The 20,298-nt window shown below is 39.8% G+C and overlaps 1 protein-coding gene across 1 annotated transcript in view; it reads right to left on the bottom strand.

The window, feature by feature from the left end:
• Nucleotides 1-20,298, bottom strand: part of SPIDR (scaffold protein involved in DNA repair) — a 483,830-nt gene that overhangs the window by 420,181 nt on the left and 43,351 nt on the right. Inside the window, exons 4-5 of the mRNA XM_025393220.1 lie at nucleotides 18,282-18,461; nucleotides 15,482-15,645 (exon numbers count right to left, since the gene is read on the bottom strand). Of these exons, the coding sequence (XP_025249005.1) occupies nucleotides 15,482-15,645; nucleotides 18,282-18,461 (344 nt within the window). The remainder of the gene's footprint in view (nucleotides 1-15,481; nucleotides 15,646-18,281; nucleotides 18,462-20,298) is intronic.

Raw genomic sequence — 20,298 nt, 5'->3', positions numbered from 1 at the left:
TTCAGGATATCATCCAGGAGAACTTCCCCAACCTAGTAGGGCAGGCCAACATTCAAATCCAGGAAATACAGAGAACGCCAAAAAGATACTCCTCGAGAAGAGCAACTCCAAGACACATAATTGCCAGATTCACCAAAGTTGAAATGAAGGAAAAAAATCTTAAGGGCAGCCAGAGAGAAAGGTCGGGTCAACCACAAAGGGAAGCCCATCAGACTAACAGCAGATCTCTCAGCAGAAACTCTACAAGCCAGAAGAGAGTGGGGGCCAATATTCAACATACTTAAAGAAAAGAATTTTCAACCTAGAATTTCATATCCAGCCAAACTAAGTATCATAAGTGAAGGAGAAATAAAATCCTTTAAAGATAAGCAAATGCTTAGAGATTTTGTCACCACCAGGCCTGCCTTACAAGAGACCCTGAAGGAAGCACTAAACATGGAAAAGAACAATTGGTACCAGCCATTGCAAAAACATGCCAAAATGTAAAGACCATCAAGGCTAGGAAGAAACTGCATCAAAAACGAGCAAAATAACCAGTTAATACCATAATGGCAGGATCACGTTCACACATAACAATATTACCCTTACATGTAAATGGACTAAATGGTCCAATTAAAAGACACAGACTGGCAAACTGGATAAAGAGTCAAGACCCATCAGTTTGCTGTATTCAGGAGACCCATCTCACATGCAGAGACATACATAGGCTCAAAATAAAGGGATGGAGGAAGATCTACCAAGCAAATGGAGAACAAAAAAAAGCAGGGATTGCAATCCTAGTCTCTGATAAAACAGACTTTAAACCATCAAAGATCAAAAGAGACAAAGAAGGCCATTACATAATGGTAAAGGGATGAATTCAACAGGAAGAGCTAACGATCCTAAATATATATGCACCCAATACAGGAGCACCCAGATTCATAAAGCAAGTCCTTAGAGACTTACAAAGAGACTCCCGTACCATAACAATGGGAGACTTCAACACCCCATTGTCAACATTAGACAGATCAACGAGACAGAAAGTTAATAAGAATATCCAGGAATTGAACTCATCTCTGCAGCAAGCAGACCCAATAGACATCTACAGAACTCTCCACCCCAAATCAACAGAATATACATTCTTCTCAGCACCACATCACACTTATTCCAAAATTGACCACATAATTGGAAGTAAAGCACTCCTCAGCAAATGTACAAGAACAGAAATCATAATAAACTGTCTCTCAGACCACAGTGCAATCAAACTAGAACTCAGGACTAAGAAACTCACTCAAACCTGCTCAACTACATGGAAACTGAATAACCTGCTCCTGAATGACTACTGGGTACATAACGAAATGAAGGCAGAAATAAAGATGTTCTTTGAAACCAATGAGAACAAAGATACAACATGCCAGAATCTCTGGGACACATTTAAAGCAGTGTGTAGAGGGAAATTTATAGCACTAAATGCCCACAAGACAAAGCTGGAAAGATCTAAAATTGACACTCTAACACCACAATTAAAAGAACTAGAGAAGCAAGAGTAAACACATTCCAAAGCTAGCAGAAGGCAAGAAATAACTAAGATCAGAGCAGAACTGAAGGAGATAAGAGACACAAAAAACCCTCCAAAAAAAATCAATGAATCCAGGAGTTGGTTTTTTGAAAAGATCAACACAATTGAGAGACCGCTAGCAAACTAATAAAGAAGAAAAGAGAGAAGAATCAAATTGACGCAATAAAAAATGATAAAGGGGATATCACCACCGACCCCACAGAAATACAAACTACCATCAGAGAATACTATAAACACCTCTATGCAAATAAACTAGAAAATCTGGAAGAAATGGATAATTTCCTGGACACTTACCCTCTCCCAAGACTAAACCAGGAAGAAGCTGAATCCCTGAATAGACCAATAGCAGGCTCTGAAATTGAGGCAATAATTAATAGCCTACCAACTAAAAAAAGTCCAGGACCAGATGGATTCACAGCTGAATTCTACCAGACGTACAAGGAGGAGCTGGTACCATTCCTTCTGAAACTATTCCAATCAATAGAAAAAGAGGGAATCCTCCCTAACTCATTTTATGAGGCCAACATCATCCTGATACCAAAGCCTGACAGAGACACAACAAAAAAAGAGAATTTTAGACCAATATCCCTGATGAATATTGATGCAAAAATCCTCAATAAAATACTGGCAAACCGGATTCAGCAGCACATGAAAAGCTTATCCACCATGAGCAAGTGGGCTTCATCCCTGGGATGCAAGGCTGGTTCGACATTCACAAATCAATAAACATAATCCAGCATATAAACAGAACTAAAGACAAAAACCACATGATTATCTCAATAGATGCAGAAAAGGCCTTCGACAAAATTCAACAGCCCTTCATGCTAAAAACGCTCAATAAATTCGGTATTGATGGAACGTACCTCAAAATAATAAGAGCTATTTATGACAAACCCACAGCCAATATCATACTGAATGGGCAAAAACTGGAAAAATTCCCTTTGAAAACTGGCACAAGACAGGGATGCCCTCTCTCAACACTCCTATTCAACATAGTGTTGGAAGTTCTGGCTAGGGCAATCAGGCAAGAGAAAGAAATCAAGGGTATTCAGTTAGGAAAAGAAGAAGTCAAATTGTCCCTCTTGGCAGATGACATGATTGTATATTTAGAAAACCCCATTGTCTCAGCCCAAAATCTCCTTAAGCTGATAAGAAACTTCAGCAAAGTCTCAGGATACAAAATTAATGTGCAAAAATCACAAGCATTCTTATACACCAGTAACAGACAAACAGAGAGCCAAATCATGGATGAACTCCCACTCACAATTGCTTCAAAGAGAATAAAATACCTAGGAATCCAACTTACAAGGGATGTGAAGGACCTCTTCAAGGAGAACTACAAACCACTGCTCAGTGAAATAAAAGAGGACACAAACAAATGGAAGAACATACCATGCTCATGATAGGAAAAATCAATATCGTGAAAATGGCCATACTGCCCAAGGTTATTTATAGATTCAATGCCATCCCCATCAAGCTACCAATGAGTTTCTTCACAGAATTGGAAAAAACTGCTTTAAAGTTCATATGGAACCAAAAAAGAGCCCGCATTGCCAAGACAATCCTAAGTCAAAGGAACAAAGCTGGAGGCATCACGCTACCTGACTTCAAACTATACTACAAGGCTACAGTAACCAAAACAGCATGGTACTGGCACCAAAACAGAGATATAGACCAATGGAACAGAACAGAGTCCTCAGATAAAATACCACACATCTACAGCCATCTGATCTTTGACAAACCTGAGAGAAACAAGAAATGAGGAAAGGATTCCCTATTTAATAAATGGTGCTGGGAAAACTGGCTAGCCATAAGTAGAAAGCTGAAACTGGATCCTTTCCTTACTCCTTATACGAAAATTAATTCAAGATGGATTAGAAACTTAAATGTTAGACCTAATACTATAAAAACCCTAGAAGAAAACCTAGGTAATACCATTCAGGACATAGGCATGGGCAAGGACTTCATGTCCAAAACACCAAAAGCAACAACAACAAAAGCCAAAATTGACAAATGGGATGTAATTAAACTAAAGAGCTTCTGCACAGCAAAAGAAACTACCATCAGAGTGAACAGGCAACCTACAGAATGGGAGAAAATGTTTGCAATCTACTCATCTGACAAAGGGCTTCCAGAACCTACAAAGAACTCAAACAAATTGACAAGAAAAAAACAAACAACCCCATCAAAAAGTGGGCAAAGGATATGAACAGACATTTCTCAAAAGAAGACATGCATACAGCCAACGGACACATGAAAAAATGCTCATCATCACTGGCCATCAGAGAAATGCAAATCAAAACCACAATGAGATACCATCTCACATCAGTTAGAATGGCAATCATTAAAAAGTCAGGCAACAACAGGTGCTGGAGAGGATATGGAGAAATAGGAACACTTTTACACTGTTGGTGGGATTGTAAACTAGTTCAACCATTATGGAAAACAGTATGGCGATTCCTCAAGGATCTAGAACTAGAACTACCATATGACCCAGCCATCCCATTACTGTGTATATACCCAAAGGATTATAAATCATGCTGCTATAAAGACACATGTACACGTATGTTTATTGCGGCACTATTCACAATAGCAAAGACTTGGAATCAACCCAAATGTCCATCAGTGACAGACTGGATTAAGAAAATGTGGCACATGTACACCATGGAATACTATGCAGCCATAAAAAAGGATGAGTTTGTGTCCTCTGTAGGGACATGGATGCAGCTGGAAACCATCATTCTCAGCAAACTATCGCAAGAACAGAAAACCAAGCACCGCATGTTCTCACTCATGGGTGGGAACTGAATAATGAGATCACTTGGACTTGGTAAGGGGAACATCACACACTGGGGCCTATCATGGGGAGGCGAGGAGGACTGCATTGTGAGTTATACCTGATGTAAATGATTAGTTGATGGGTGCTGACGAGTTGATTGGTGCAGCACACCAACATGGCACAAGTATACATATGTAACAAACCTGCACGTTATGCACATGTACCCCAGAACTTAAAGTATAATAATACTAAAAAAAAAATAAATATATAGAAGTACAACTCAAAAGAATTGTTTATAATACTCAAAGACTGTGAAAGTCACATCCATAGTGACTTATTACTTTCCTTTATTTTTTTTTTTGAGACGGAGTCTCATTCTGTCCCCCAGGCTGGAGAGCAATGGTGCGATCTCGGCTCACTGCAACCTCTGCCTTCTGGGTTGACGCCATTCTCCTGCCTCAGACTGTAGCTGGGACTACAGGCCCCCACCACCATGCCTGGGTAATTTTTTGTATTTTTAGTAGAGACAGGGTTTCACTGCGTTAGCCGGAATGGTCTCAATCTCCTGAACTTGTGATCTTCCTGCCTTGGCCTCCCAAAGTGCTGGTATCACAGGCGTGAGCCACTGCACTGGACGACTTATTATTTATGTATTTATTTATTTATTTATTTTGAGAGAGAGTCTGTCACCCAAGCTGGAGTGCAGTGGTGTTTTTTGTTTTATTTATTTATTTTTTTGAGACAGAGTCTGACACCTAGGCTGGAGTGTAGTGGTGGGATCTCGACTCACTGCAAGCTCTGCCACCTGGGTTCACGCCATTCTCCTGCCTCAGTCTCCTGAGTAGCTGGGACTACAGGCGCCCGTCACCACGCCCGGTTAATTTTTTTTTTTTTTTGTATTTTTTAGTAGAGACGGGGTTTCACCTTGTTAGCCAGAATGGTCTCGATCTCCTGACCTCGTGATCCGCCCACCTTGGCCTCCCAAAGTACTGGGATTACAGGCGTGAGCCACCGCGCCTGCCTGACTTACTACTTTTTAATATTACATAGTTGTAACACCATTTCCTAAAGCAATCCTTTTCTATTATAGTCCTTCCTGTATCAGAAAACAGAGGTATTTGAGAAATGAAAAGATGGAGAAGAAAGAGGGGAATGAAGGAAAATGAGATGACCCAGTGATAGTAGTGAAAGGGGACGAAAGTTCACGCAAAGAAAAGGAACAATCTGACAAACTCCTTGTCCTGGCATCTTTTAAGCTAAAGTTCAGCTATACAAGAAGGGAGATGATGAAAAGATAAAATATAATTTCTGGCACAGATGCAACAATCGATATTGGTACATACAGTTACTCACTTTCATAAAGAGAATTAAAGCTCGAAAATGCCATACTAAGATAACGAACAGATACAATATATAATACATGAGTTATAATATAAAATAACAGTAAAAAAATAGACTCCTCAATACAATCTCCAACCTTTTTTTTAGCATTAGAACACACTGGAATATAGACTTCAGTAAAATGTTTCTAAATTAAATCTTTAAAATATAATCATACAAAAAACATGACTAAGAACTCCAGAATTCCCTTTACAAGCACTAAATTTTATCAGTTTTTATATAAACATAATCATATGAGAGACTTCTAAAATGTATGATGATCAGAATTAAACTCAACTGTATGTAAATTACACACAGAGGATTCTGAGAAGATGGTGTAGGAAGCACCACGAATGTGTTGCTCCACCTAGAAGATCACTGCACTGGCAGAATCTCTTCTATTTAAATATTTTGAAATTCTGGAATCTACCGAAGGCTTGTAACGTCCAGAGGAATGCCTGAACATAATTTTAATCCCTTGCAGGTATTAGCACAGTAGCAGCTATCCATTAGCCACCCTCAACCCTATGGCAGGCAGTTGAGCATGCATTCCTAGCAGCAGCTTGCGTGCAGCTTACAGGAACCAAGGACAGGCAAAAAGGACCCTCTCTTGCAAATATAAGGGATGTGTGCCCTGATCACTGAATGCTACTTCTGATCACAGAAATGGGACAAAGAGGTGGACACACATTGTTGCTTCATCTCCACTCACTGTTACAAGCCGTCTTCTACCCCCAGCCCCACCCACTAAGTAACTGCTGGGGATTTAAAGGATTTAGTTTTTCTCTTTTTCCCTTTTGGGAGTCAGATGTTAAAGACTAGGGCACTTGAAAGCAACTGCCTATAAAGGAAAAACAGAAACTTCCTACACATTCCTGTAGAAAAACTCAGGCTTAAAAAAGACTCAGAAAATCTTAAGTTTACACCTCAGGCTGATCCTTCACATAGAGACAGCCTACAACAATAAAAATAAACAAAAACAATAACATTAAAAAACAAAAAAAACAAAAAAACAGCAGGCCAGGCGTTGTAGCTCATGCCTGTAATCTCAGCACTTTGGGAGGCTGAGGTGGGCAGATCACCTGAGGTCAGGAGTTTGAGTCCAGCCTGGGCAACATGGTGAAACCTCATCTCTACTAAAAAGCACAAAACTTAGCTGGGCATGGTGGCATACACCTGTAATCCCAGCTACTCGGGAGGCTGAGGCAGGAGAATCAGTTGAACCCAGGAGGTGGAGGTTGCAGTGAGCCGAGATCACACCACTGCACTCCAGTCTGGGCAACACAGTGAGATTCTGCCTAAAAAACAAAACAAAACAAAACAGCAAATGCTGGGGAAGAGGGAGAATTTAATTTCCACACTTACCACATCATTATATTCAAATGCCCTGTTTTCAACAAAAAATAAGATAAACAGTCAAGTATTGAGAGGTGACAATGTGCTAGCAGCCCTCACTCTCAGCGCCTCCTCAGCCTCCGCGCCCACTCTGGCGGTGCTTTAGGAGCCCTTCAGCCTGCCACGGCACCATGGGAGCCCCTCTCTGGGCTGGCTGACGCTGGAGCCGCCTCCCTCTGCTTGCGTGGAGGTGTGGAGGGAGAGGTGCGGGCGGGAACCGGGGGGAGCCAGTGCAAGTTCTGGCGCGGGCTCGGCAGGCCCTGCACATGGAGCGCCTGGCTGGTTGCTGGCCTGGGGCAGTGAGGGGCTTAGCACCCGGGCCAGCAGCTGTAGAGGGTACACTGGGTCCCCCAGCAGTGCCGGCCCACTGGCACTGTGCTCGAATTCTCACTGAGCCTCAGCCGCCTCCCCACGGGGCAGGACTTGGGACCTGCAGCCCACCATGTTCGAGCTCCCCCACTCTGCGGTGGGCTCCAGCATGGCCTGAGCCTCCCCGACAGGCGCTGCCCCCCTGCTCTGTGGCACCCGGTCCCATCCACAGCCCAAGGGCTGAGGACTGCAGGCGCAGCTTGGGACTGGCGGGCAGCTCCACCTGCAGCCCTGGTGCAGGATCCACTAGGTGAAGCCAGCTGGGCTCCTGAGCCGGATGGGGACTTGGAGATCTTTTATATCTAACTAGAGGATTGTATGTACACCAATCAGCACTCTGTATCTAGCTAATCTGGTGGGGACTTTGAGAACTTTTATGTCTAGCTAGAGGATCGTAAATACACCAATCAGCACTCTGTGTCTAGTTCAAGGTTTGTAAATACACCAATCAGTACTCTGTATCTAGCTAAATCTGTATCTAGCTAACCTAGTGGGGACTTAGAGAACTTTTCTGTCTAGCACTCTGTGTCTAGCTCAAGGATTGTAAACGCACCAATCAGCACTCTGTCAAAATGGTCCAATCAGCTCTCTGTAAAGGGGACCAATCAGCGCTCCATAAAATGGACCAATCAGCAGTATGTGGGTGGGGCCAGATAAGGGAATAAAAGCACGCTGCCCAGACAGCCAGCGGCAACCCACTGGGGTCTCCTTCTGCACTGTGGAAACTTTGTTCTTTCACTCTTTGCAGTAAATCTTGCTGCTGCTCACTCTTTGGGTCCACACTGCCTTTATGAGCTGTAACACTTACTGTGAAGGTCTGCAGCTTCACTCCTGAAGCCAAGACCACGAACCCACCGGGAAGAATGAACAACTCCAGACACGCTGCCTGTAAGAGCTATAACGCTCACCAGGAAGGTCTGCAGCTTCACTCTTGACAGCGAGACCACGAACCTACCAGAAGGACGAAGCTCCAGACACATCTGAATGTCTGAAGGAACAAACTCCAGACACACCATCTTTAAGAACTGTAACACTCACCGTGAGGGTCTGTGGCTTCATTCTTGAAGTCAGCAAGACCAAGAACCCACCAATTCCAGACACAGTATGACACATCCAAAAGAAAAAAAAAAATAAACACAACTGTCCTTGAAAAAGACTTGATGGCAGATCTTCCAGAGAAAGACTTTATGACAACTGTTTTAAATTTGTTCAAAGTACTAGGCCGGGCGCAGTGGCTCATGCCTGTAATCCCAGCACTCTGGAAGGCCAAGGTGGGTGGATCACCTGAGGTCGGCAGTTTGAGACCAGCCTGGCCAACATGGTAAAACCCCATCTCTACTAAAAATACAAAAATTAGCCAGGCATGGTGGCACATGCCTGTAATCTCAGCTACTAGGGAGGATGAGGCACGAGAATCGCTTGAACCCGGGAGGCGGAGGTTGCAGTGAGTTGAGATTGCGCCATTGCACTCCAGCCTGGGTGACACAGTGAAACTCTGTCTCAAAAAAGAAAAAAAAGAAAAATGAGAGAAGAGGCTGGGTGCAGTGGCTCAGGCCTGTAATCCCAGCACTCTGGGAGGCCGAGGTGGGTGGATCACCTGAGGTCAGGAGTTCCACCTCCTGGCACATGCCTGTAATCTCAGCTACTAGGGAGGCTGAGGCAGGAGAACTGCTTGAACCCAGGAGGCAGAGGTTGCAGTGAGCCAAGATTACGCCACTGCACTCCAGCCTGAATGATAGAGACTCCATTAAAAAAAAAAAAGAAAGAAAGAAATGAGACACGAATTTAAACATTTCATTAAAAAAATCAAGTAAACACAAAAGAAGACAGTAATGCAGGAAATGAGGGCCCCCACAAAAAGCAGTAAGTTATATAAACAACAAACAACAAAATGACAGAAATCTTTCTGTACAAATAATCTAAATTCAAATGGATTAAACTCTCCAATCAAAAGACAAGAGATTGACAGAACAGAGAAACAGGATTCAACCATATGTTGCCTATACTAGACTTACTTTAGATCCACAGATACAGTTTGAAAATTAAAAGATAGAAAAAGATATTCCATGCAAATAGTAACCAGAACAGAGTAGAGGTGTCTATACTAATATCAGAGAAAACAGACTAAATCAAAAAAGGTTACAAGAGACAAAGGATATTATATATGAATACATTATTTGATACAGCAAGAAGACAAAAATTATAAACATTTATGCACCAATTAAAAGATTTCAAAAATATATGAAGCAAAAACAGACAGAATTGAAGGGAGAAACAGACCTTTCTAAATAACAGATGATTAAATCAATACCCTGCTCTCAATAGTGGATAGAATAGCCAGATTGAAGATAAGTAAGGAAACAGAGGACCTCAGACACTAACCAACTAGATCTGACAGACACATACACAACACTGTACCCAACAATAGCATACATATTCTTCTCAAGTGAATATAGAACATTTTCCAGGATAGACCATATGTTAGGTCACAAATTAAGTAAAAATGTGGTATAAACATACAATGGAATACTATTCAGTCTTTAATAAGAAGGAAATCCTAGCCGGGCTCAGTGGCTCATGCCTGTAATCCCACCACTTTGGGAGGCTGAGGTGGGCAGATCACTTGAGGTCAGGAGTTCAAGACCAGCCTGGCCAACATAGTGAAACCCCGTCTCTACTAAAAATACAAAAGTTAGCTGGGCGTGGTGCCATGTGCCTATAATCCCAGCTACTAGGAGGCCAAGGCACGACAATCACTTGAACCCAGGAGGCGGAGGTTGCAGTGAGCCAAGATCGCACCACTGCACTCCAGCCTGGGCAACAGAGTGAGACTCCATCTCAAAAAATAAAAATAAAAAATTCTAACAACACGGATTAACCTTAAGGATATTATGCTAAGTGAAATAAACCAGTCACAGAAAGACATATACTATATGATTCTATTCATATGAGGTAATTACAGTAGTCAAAATCATACACAAAGTAGAATGGTGGTTGCCAGAAGCTGGGGGAAAGACAGAAGGAGGAGTTACTGTTTAATGAGTATAGAGTTTCAATTTCACAAGATCAAAAGAGTTCTGGAGATAGATGGTGGTGATGGTAGTTGACACAACATTATGAAAATATTCAATACCACTGAACTGCACATTTAAAAATGGTCAAAATAGTAAATTTTACGTTGAGTGTATTTTACAATGTAAAACATTGGGAAAAAAGGTGAAAACAATGGGCAGTTCTTAGGCATTAACAATTAGTACACATCTAGTCATATCATTTTATTCTAATTCACTATTAAAACGAATTAAAAGCAAAACTGATTTTCAAAAATTTATATAAGTAAAAATAAAGAAAATTATATATATGCACATTAAATTTAGAAATATTTTTAAAGGTTTGTCAGATCACTTTCTGCAAGGTTATAATACACTCCCATGTGATACAAAATTGTTTATTCTTGTTTTTTTTAAACTTTTCCATAATTCCACCTTCTATGAGTTACTGAATCATTTTTCCTACCCTTACTGGTAAGAACACAAACAAAATAGCTGTTTCATAAAAATGAATCCATTATTTCAAATTTGAAAGCCACATTTACTTTTCCTTTAAAACTACACGAACTACTTTCAGATCTTTTATCTGTGCCAACCAGCTTCTGTTGCTTACCTTCTCACAAAAGTTCCTGAGTCTCACATTACTTTACATTTATTATGTCTATTAGCCTGTATTTGCATAGAAGTCACTACATAAAGTATATGAGAATTACATAACAAAGTTCACCTAAACCCAATTTCCTTCACACTTCCTGAAAAATTAGGTTATGAGAATTCACTGCTATGTCTCTGCTGCCCTCTGTAGGTATGGTGTCTTAGTCCATTTTGCTTTGCTATGACAGAATACCATAGGGTAGGTAATTTACAGAGAAAAGAAGTTTATTTCTTTCAGTTATGGAGGCTGAAATTCCAATATTAAGGTGCTGGCTCCTGGTAAGGACCTTTGTTGTACACCTTCCCATGGCAGAAAGCAGAAAGACAAGTGAGGGTGAGAGCAAGGGACAGAAAATTTTTATAACAACACGTCCTTGTGGTAACAAACCCACTACTGTGATAATGATATTAATCTATCCATGAGGGCAAGGCCCTCATGGCCTAATCCTAATACAGGAACCATTAAAAGGTTCTTTTAACATATACCATTCTTTTAATATATACCATTCTTACATTGGTATAAAGATATGCCTGAGACTGGGTAATTTATAAAAGACGAGGTTTAACTGTCTCAGTTCTGCAGGCTGTACAGGAAGCATGGTGGCATATGCTTCTGGGGACGCCTCAGGGAGCTTTCACTCATGGTGGAAGGCAAAGTGGGTGCAGGCACTTCACATGGTGAAAGCAGTGAGAGGAGGGAGCAGACATTTCACACGGTGAAAGCAAGAGAGCAAAGCGGGCAGTGCTACACACTTTTATGTATTTATGTATTTATTTTTTTAATAGAGACAGGGTCTTGCTATGTTGGCCAGGTCAGTCTCAAACTCCTGGGCTCAACTGATCCTCCCATCTTGGCCTCCCAAAGTGCTGGGATTATAGGCAGGAATCACGGTGCCAGGCTGCTACACACTTTTAAATTTTCAGCTCTCACAAGAACTCACTCACTATTGTGAGGACAGTACCAAGGGGGATGGTGCTAAACCATTCATGAGAAATGCACTTCCATGATCCAGTCACCTTCCACCAGGCCCCATTTCCAACAATGGAAATTACAATTCAACATGAGATTTGGTTCGGGACACAGACCCAAACTGTATTAGTCCCATATTTTAATATTGTCACCATGATAATTAAATTTCAACAAGAGTTTTGGAGGGGACATTCAAACCACAGCAAATGGTTCTTGAAGACACCAATAAAATAAATTATAAAACCCCAGCCAATAATATCAAAGTACTATCAAGTTAATATGGAAAGTCATATCAGTAATCAAATACATCTGTTAAATGTCCTAAAAGAAAATACTGCAGGCCAGGCGCGGTGGCTCACACCTGTAATCTCAGCACTTTGGGAGGCCAAACTCTTGTACACTGTTGGTGGGAATGTAAATTAACACAGCTATTATGGAGAATAGCATGAAGGTCTCTCAAAAAACGAAAAAATAGAACTACCATATAATCTAGTAATCCCACTTCTGGGCCAAAGGATTGAAATCAGTATGCTAAAAAAAAATCTGCATTCCCATGTTAATTGCAGTGCTATTCACAATAGCTAAGATTTGGAAACAATCTAGGTGTCTAGATGAATGCATAAAGAAAATGTAGTATATCTACACAATGGAATACTACCCAGTCTTAATAAAGAAGGAAATTCTATCATTTGCGACATAAATGAACCTGGAGGACATTACGTTAACTCAGATAAGCCAGGCACACAAAGACAAATACAGCATGATCTTACTTACATGGGGAATCTAAAAAAGTAGAACTTACAGAATCGGGGTAGAATGTTGGTTACCAGAGGCTGGGAGAGAAAAGTGGATGGAGAAAGGGAAGATGCCGATTAAAGGATACAAAATTTCATTTAGACAGAAGGAATATGCTTTAGTAATCTAATACACAGAATGATGACTATAATAACAGTGCTTTGCATTTTACAATTTTTTAAAATGTATAGGCATGCAAAAAAGCAGAAGAATACAACCCATAAGGAGGCGAAATAGACACAGAAATGACACAGATAGATTTACCAAAATAGCCATTAAAAAGTTATTATAAATATACTCTATGTTCAAAATATAGAATGTATGACATGTTAAGGAAAGGCATGGACAATATAAAAAGACTCATATCAAACTTCTAGAAATGAAAACTACAATGTCAGAGATGACCAACACACTTATAGTATTACCTGCAGAATATACTGAAGAATTAAAAAAAAGTTATTAAAAAAAAGAATTAAAAAAAAACTTGAAGATGTAGCAACAGAAACCACCCAAAATGAAATGAAGGGGACAAAACAATGACAGCAAAAATGAGACATGACACATTAGGCAGCTAATTAATATACATGTAATTGGAGTCACAGGAGGAAATGAAAAGGGGAGTCAGAAAAAAAATGTATTGAGAAGTAAAAGCCAAAAACTTACCAAATGTGATGAAAACTACAAACTCACATATACGCAGAAAAGAGTTAACATAGTCGGCCTGAAGTAGCTATCCTTAGAAAACCCTGCTTGCAAAGCTGGTCCTTGCCTAGCTTCTGAAAACAGATTTCAGGAGAATCTTCATCATTCCATAAATGATAAATAATGGTGGGTCACTGTGCCTAAACTGTGCAAACAATATGGTTTATACTGAATACCCATTTTCTTTCTGAAGTCTGGAATTTGGGTAGATTCTAGGGAGAGGGTGCCTATGTTACCAGTCCCTAATAAAAACCCTGAGTCTCTAATGAGTTCCCTAGTACATAACACTTCACACATGTCATCTAAACATTTTGCTGAAAGAATTAAGCATATACTGTGTGACTCCACTGGGAGAGGACTCGTGGAAGACTGCTGATTTAAATTTGCATTCTTTTGGCCAGGCATGGTGGCTGACACGTGCAATTCCAGCACTTTGGGAGACCAAGGTGGACGGATCCCTTGAACACAAGGGTTCGAGACCAGCCTGGGGAAGATGGCAAACCACATTATACAAAAAACACAAAAATCAGCCAGACGTGGTGGCACATGCCTGTAGGACCAGCTACTCTGGAGGCTGAGGTGAGAGGATCACTTGAGCCCAGGAGATCAAGGCTGCAGTGAGCTATGAGCGCACCATTGCACTCTAGCCTGGGTGACACAGCAAGACCCTTTTTTACACCCTTTTTTTCACCCTATTTTTGTATCTTTTCAGCGTAATAAATGATGGCCATGAGTATGACTATATGCTAAGTCCTGTGTATCCTCCTAGTCAACTGCTGAACCTGGAGGTGGTCTTGGGGAACCCCCAAAATACCATAGATTCAAAAGGCTTGACAAACACCAACTGAAAAATCATACCAAGGCATATCACAATCAAACTGCTTAAAACCAGTAATGAAGAGAAAAATCTTAAAAGGTCAAGAATGAGAATAGCTTCAAGGTTATGGACAGCAACTTGAGCTAAGATAATGAAGCAATGCCTTCAAAACTTCGAAGGAAAATTATTTCCAACCTAAAAATTCTATACAAATTTTCAATCACACATCAAAATATGACAAAAGCATCTTCTGACATACCAAATAATTCCTCAGGAAGTTACGGTAAGATGTGTTCAACTAAAACAGGGTGAAAACCAAGAAAGAGGAAAACATGAAATCCTGGATAAAGGAGCACAATACAGGACAGAGGTCAATAAATTCCCAGAATGATAGCAAAGTCCGGGTGACAATGTTCGCGAAAGGAGAGAGGACGCTGAGTTCAAACTGGAGCAGCTAGGAGGTTGTGGGAAAGAGTTCTCCAAAAAAATGAAACTCATAGAATGCCTGCTGTCTGAAAATCTTAACAAGGGAGCTAGGCAATGATGAAAAAGTATTTTTTTCCATCAATAAGTAAAACTAGATGAACAAAAACCAAAATAATTATTAAGTCTAGGGAAAGCAAATAGTTGCAAAGGATAATAATATTTCCCTTGGCTATCAATATTATTTATTCACAATTGTGTAAAATGCTGAATATAATCTAACCAAACTTTGATATATCTGCACTGGGAGAACAGTCGGATAAAAAAAGTTCAGCGTGCAGTGAGGGTGGGAAGTGAGCGAGAAGAGAGATCAATATTTATCCACGTTGAGAAGTACAGCACAAGCATGTTATTTAGAGATAAGCGAGTAAAGAAGAAAAGAATCCCCTAAGAGTCAAAAGTGGTTGTTCTTGAGGAAGGACAGGAAAACACACACACACACACACACACACACACACACACACACAAAACAACTATGATTAGCAGATGTTATACAGAGACTAAAAGTTTTGAAATAATTCATTCTTACCTTGGGAAGCTCCGATAGCTTCTCATCACTTGTCAAAGACTGATTACTTGCACAAGAAGCACAGTCTGAGATTTCCACAGCACCCTCATCATCTTCAAATTCATTACAGTCACTAGCCTCTGCCCTGTCACTGTCGATCTCCCAGTCAATAAACTGTAATTCACCTAAAAAATACAATTTTTAACTTGCTTAATTATCTCCTTAATCTTTCACTTTTAAATCTCCTTTATTCTTAGTAGTTATCCATGTCACTTAGTAATTTTAAAAAACATATCTAGGGCCAGGCACAATGGCTCATGCCTATAATCCTAGAGCTCTGGGAGGCCAGGGTGGGCAGAATGCCAAAACTCAGGAGTTCAAGACCAGCCTGGTCAACAAGATGAAATGCTGTCTCTATTAAAAATACAAAAAATTAGCTGGACATGGCAGCGCACATCTATAGTCCCAGCTACTCAGGTGGCTGAGGCACCAGAATCGCCTGAACCCGGGAAGTGGAGGTTGCAGTGAGCCGAGATCGTGCCACTCAACTCTAGCCGGGGCAACAGAACGAGACTCTGTCTCAAAAAAAAAAAAATTTAGACAGTGAAAAGTATATTTCTACTCTCATCTCAAATCACTGTTTCTCCCAAATTTTACTCCAACTCCAATTTTAAGTTAACTACTTTTATTGTTTCTGTATCCTTGTAGAGTTTCTCCAGCATGGTTAAGCAAATAAACTATGTATTATTTTTTCCTCCTTTCTTACACGGCTAGACTTTTTCACTAAACATAATTAAGAGGATATAGTAGGATTGCTTGAGCCCAGGAGTTTGAAGTTACAGTGAGCTATGATCCACTGCACTCCAGCCTCGGTGACAGAGCAAGACCTCATCTCTTAAAAAAAACAGCCACTATAATGATTTTAACAGACTGAAGGTCCAGCCACCACTGAGAGAAGCAGATGCATAATGGCAACTGCTTCCCACATAAACATCAAATTCAGTCATGGAAGCCAGGCAGGGGAACACATTAGAGATTTTCCAGGCTGCTGAACCTTCCCAACAGGAAGCCAGGGACAGACAAGGGAAAAACACAAATGCCCTCAGAGCTGCCGCCAGTATCACACATCTTTGCGGCACTCGTTCATTCATTCACTCCTTCATTCATTAGACAAAGCAAGTGCCTAAAAAGAGCCCATCACACCATTCAAGATACTTACAATACGAAATAAATACAAGAGAGAAAACAGCACCATTCCTAGCCTGAAGTAGCCCACAGATTAATACATATTGCAATGTGATGCATGCTATGAAATAACTGGCGCTTTCATCACAAAACTTTTGTGGTCACAAAACTTTTAAAAAACAGGAAGACTGCTACTATTACACTTAAATTTGCATTTTACAGATGAGGAAATTGGATCTCCAATAATTTAAGAGATTTTCCGAAAGTTATAAAAACTTTTAGACAATTGCTAAAAACCAAATGGAAGGGAGGCTGGGCACGATGGCTCACATGTGTAATCCCAGCACTTTGGGAGGAACAAACCATACTATTTACCCATAAAAAGCATAAACTTTGTATTCTGAAATGTATGAAGACAAACCAAGAGTTATGTAACAATAAATTTAATTTACTATGGTCGAATTGCTATCAGCTTATATATAATCCTAAAAGACCACTTCACCTGGTAACTACTAAAATGTCAATGGAATTAATAATTACCAAAATGACATACAAAGTGGTCAAAAGAATTTAACTACCCTCCCGAGAAGCTGTCTCTGTACAAACCTAACCCTAGGTAACTAACATGAACTGTCAAGAGTTAAAAGTCACAAGATTATTTTGAAAACATTAAGACATTTAAATATTCTACAGATTATTTGTATATTTTAAAAATTCTAAAAGGACATGATTTCCATAATTCTACATCTGTGGTTATCAACTAGGGGTAATTTTTGTCCTTCAGGGGACCCTTGACAACATCTGGAGACATCTTTGGTTATCATCACTGTGGTTGGGATCCTACCGTGACCCAGCAGGTAAAGGCAAGGGACACGGCACAATATCCTATAGGCAGAGGAAGGTGCTACTCCCCATAACAAAGAATCATCTGGCCCAAAATGTCAAGAGTGTCAAGGATAAGAAACTCTGCTTTCAATGTCTAAAACATGACATAATATAAAACGCCATCTGAATAGAAATTTGTCAGTACGTTACACCTCTACCACACACTGGTTGTCACAGTATTTACCCAACAGGTTGGGAAGAAGGCAGTGTGGGCGTGGCACTGTGTAGAAGGTGAAAGAACTGGCTATGGAGCAGAGAGACCTAAAATGGAATCCCAATCCATTCCATCAGTCCAAGCTTAAGTTGTTAACTATAAAAATAATATCTGTAATACCTATCTCCTAGAGTTGTTTTGAGAAATATTAAACAAGAAAATGTTTCTGAAGTGTTTAGCATAGAGGGTGGAACTCAGTAAAATCCTAACTATTAGAAAGGAATTTAATTTTCATTCTCTGGGACAAATGCCTAAAGGTGCAGTTGCTGGGCTATATGGTAATTGCATGCTTAGTCTTTAAGAAACTGCCAGACTCTTTTCCAGAGTGGTTGTACCATTTTACTGTACACCTGCAATGTACTGGTGATCCAGTTTCTCCACAACCTCACCAGCATTTGGTATTGTCACTATTTTTTATTGTAGCCATTCTGATAGGTGGAATGTTAATGATAAATACTAGAAAGGAATGTAAGTTTCTTCCAATATTAAATCCAATATTTAACAGAAACTGGATTTCTAACAAAATTATCAATTTACCTTCACTAGTCCCATCTTCTGGACACACAATGTTCCTGTTACAAAATCTGTCTATTCTAGAGCAATGTCCATTATCTCTCTGTAATTGAGAAAGTGTCTTATCTTCATCCGAAAAATCACTTCCACTGGAACTCCATGTTATATCTGTAAGCCCACTGGTGCTTTTAAATGTGGTAGTTTCTGTTGAAGAAAAAGAAAGCACATAAATATCATCTCCTTATATGGTCATTTATCAGAATACAATTTTATGTGTGTAATTTTGCCAAAGTCACGAATACACAAAACTCTGTGATAGGAAAAGCAATGTCTACATCAAATCTTTCTACCTGAAGTTCTATGCACAATCTCACTAACATTCTCTTGAGTTCGAAGCCAAGTTCCAAGAAGAAAAAGAAGTAGAACTGGTTAAGTTATACAAAAAAAGGAAAGTGACTAGAGCACAAAAGAAAACCAGAAAAATAAGACCTGAAATAACATTTTATAAAAGTATAATTTCCTGGGGTATTTGATGAAAACAAAAAATTTTTTAAAATGCAAAACACAAAGTCAAAACTTATGAGTAACAGGAATGCTTCTGTGTGCTTCCTTTGCCGTGCTAAGAGCTCTGGGAGCAGGGTGCTTAAAACACTTAAGACCAAACATTGTATTTAATTACACTTTTTATTTTGAGATAATATTAGATTTATATACAGTTGTAAGAAACAACAGAGAAAACTCTTGTATCCACCACCCAGTCCCTCCAATGGTAACATCTTGCAAAACTGTAGTACAACACAACCAGGATACTGACACTCATCCAGTCAAGATACAGATCACTTATATCACCACAGGATGCCTTGCATTACCTTTTTATAGCTACACCATCTCCTGGCCCCATACCAATCCCTGAACTCTGTCAACTACTACTCAGTTTTGCATTTCTGTAATTCTGTCATTATAAAAATGTTATATAATCGAGACCAGCCTGGCCAACATGGTGAAACCCCATCTCTACTAAAAACACAAAAAAATTAGCCGGGCGTGGTTGCAGGTACCTGTAATCTCAGCTACTTGGGGAGGCTGAGGCAGGAAAATTGCTTGAACCCAGGAGGCAGAGGTTGCAGTGAGCCAAGATTGAGCCACTGCACTCCAGCCTGGGCAACAAGAGCGAAACTCCATCTCTGTCTGTCTCCGTCTCTCTCCCTTTCTCTCCTCTCTCTCTCTCTCTCTCTCTCTCACACACACACACACACACACACACACACACACACACACACACGTTATATAAATAAAATCACTATGTAACCTTTTAGGATTGACTTTTTTCACTCAGAATAATTTCTTAGATATTCATCTAAGTTATCAACATTTATTTTCTTTTTATTACTGAATAGTACACCATGATACTATGCACCATAGTTTGTTTAATCATTCACCTACTGAAGGACATCTGTGTTGTTTCTAGTTTGGGGCTATTATGAACAAAGCTGCTTATAAACATCTGTGTACAAGATGCTATGTAAATTTAATTTTCATTCTCTGGGACAAATGCCTAAGCATGCAGTTGCTGGGTTATATGGTAATTGCATGTTTAGTCTTTAAGAAATCACCAGACTGCTCTCCAGAGTGGTTGTACCATTTTACTGTACACTTGCAATGTACTGGTGATCCAGTCTCTCCACAACCTCACCAGCATTTGGTATTGCCACTATTTTTTATTATAGCCATTCTAATAGGTGGAAAACGTAGCCAGAATGGGGCTATTTCATCTTGGTAGAATCAAAAGTCAACAGCAAACTTTTCTGATATTGGTCAGAAAAGGAATATATACCTAATAAAAATCAATTATTCTGTTTATATTCATAATTATAAATCTAATGCTAAAACATATATATGTACATATATACATACATATCTTATCCTACGTGGTATATTTGATATATTTCAAAGCGCATTTCAATACACTATGAAATGAAGAGATTAGATATTTATAAAATTCATGTTTTACAAAAAATAAACCTAGGCTTCATCAGATACA

Source organism: Theropithecus gelada, chromosome 8 (genome assembly GCF_003255815.1).
Source record: "Theropithecus gelada isolate Dixy chromosome 8, Tgel_1.0, whole genome shotgun sequence".
NCBI lineage: Eukaryota > Metazoa > Chordata > Mammalia > Primates > Cercopithecidae > Theropithecus > Theropithecus gelada.
This window is presented reverse-complemented; position numbering and strand designations above follow the sequence as displayed.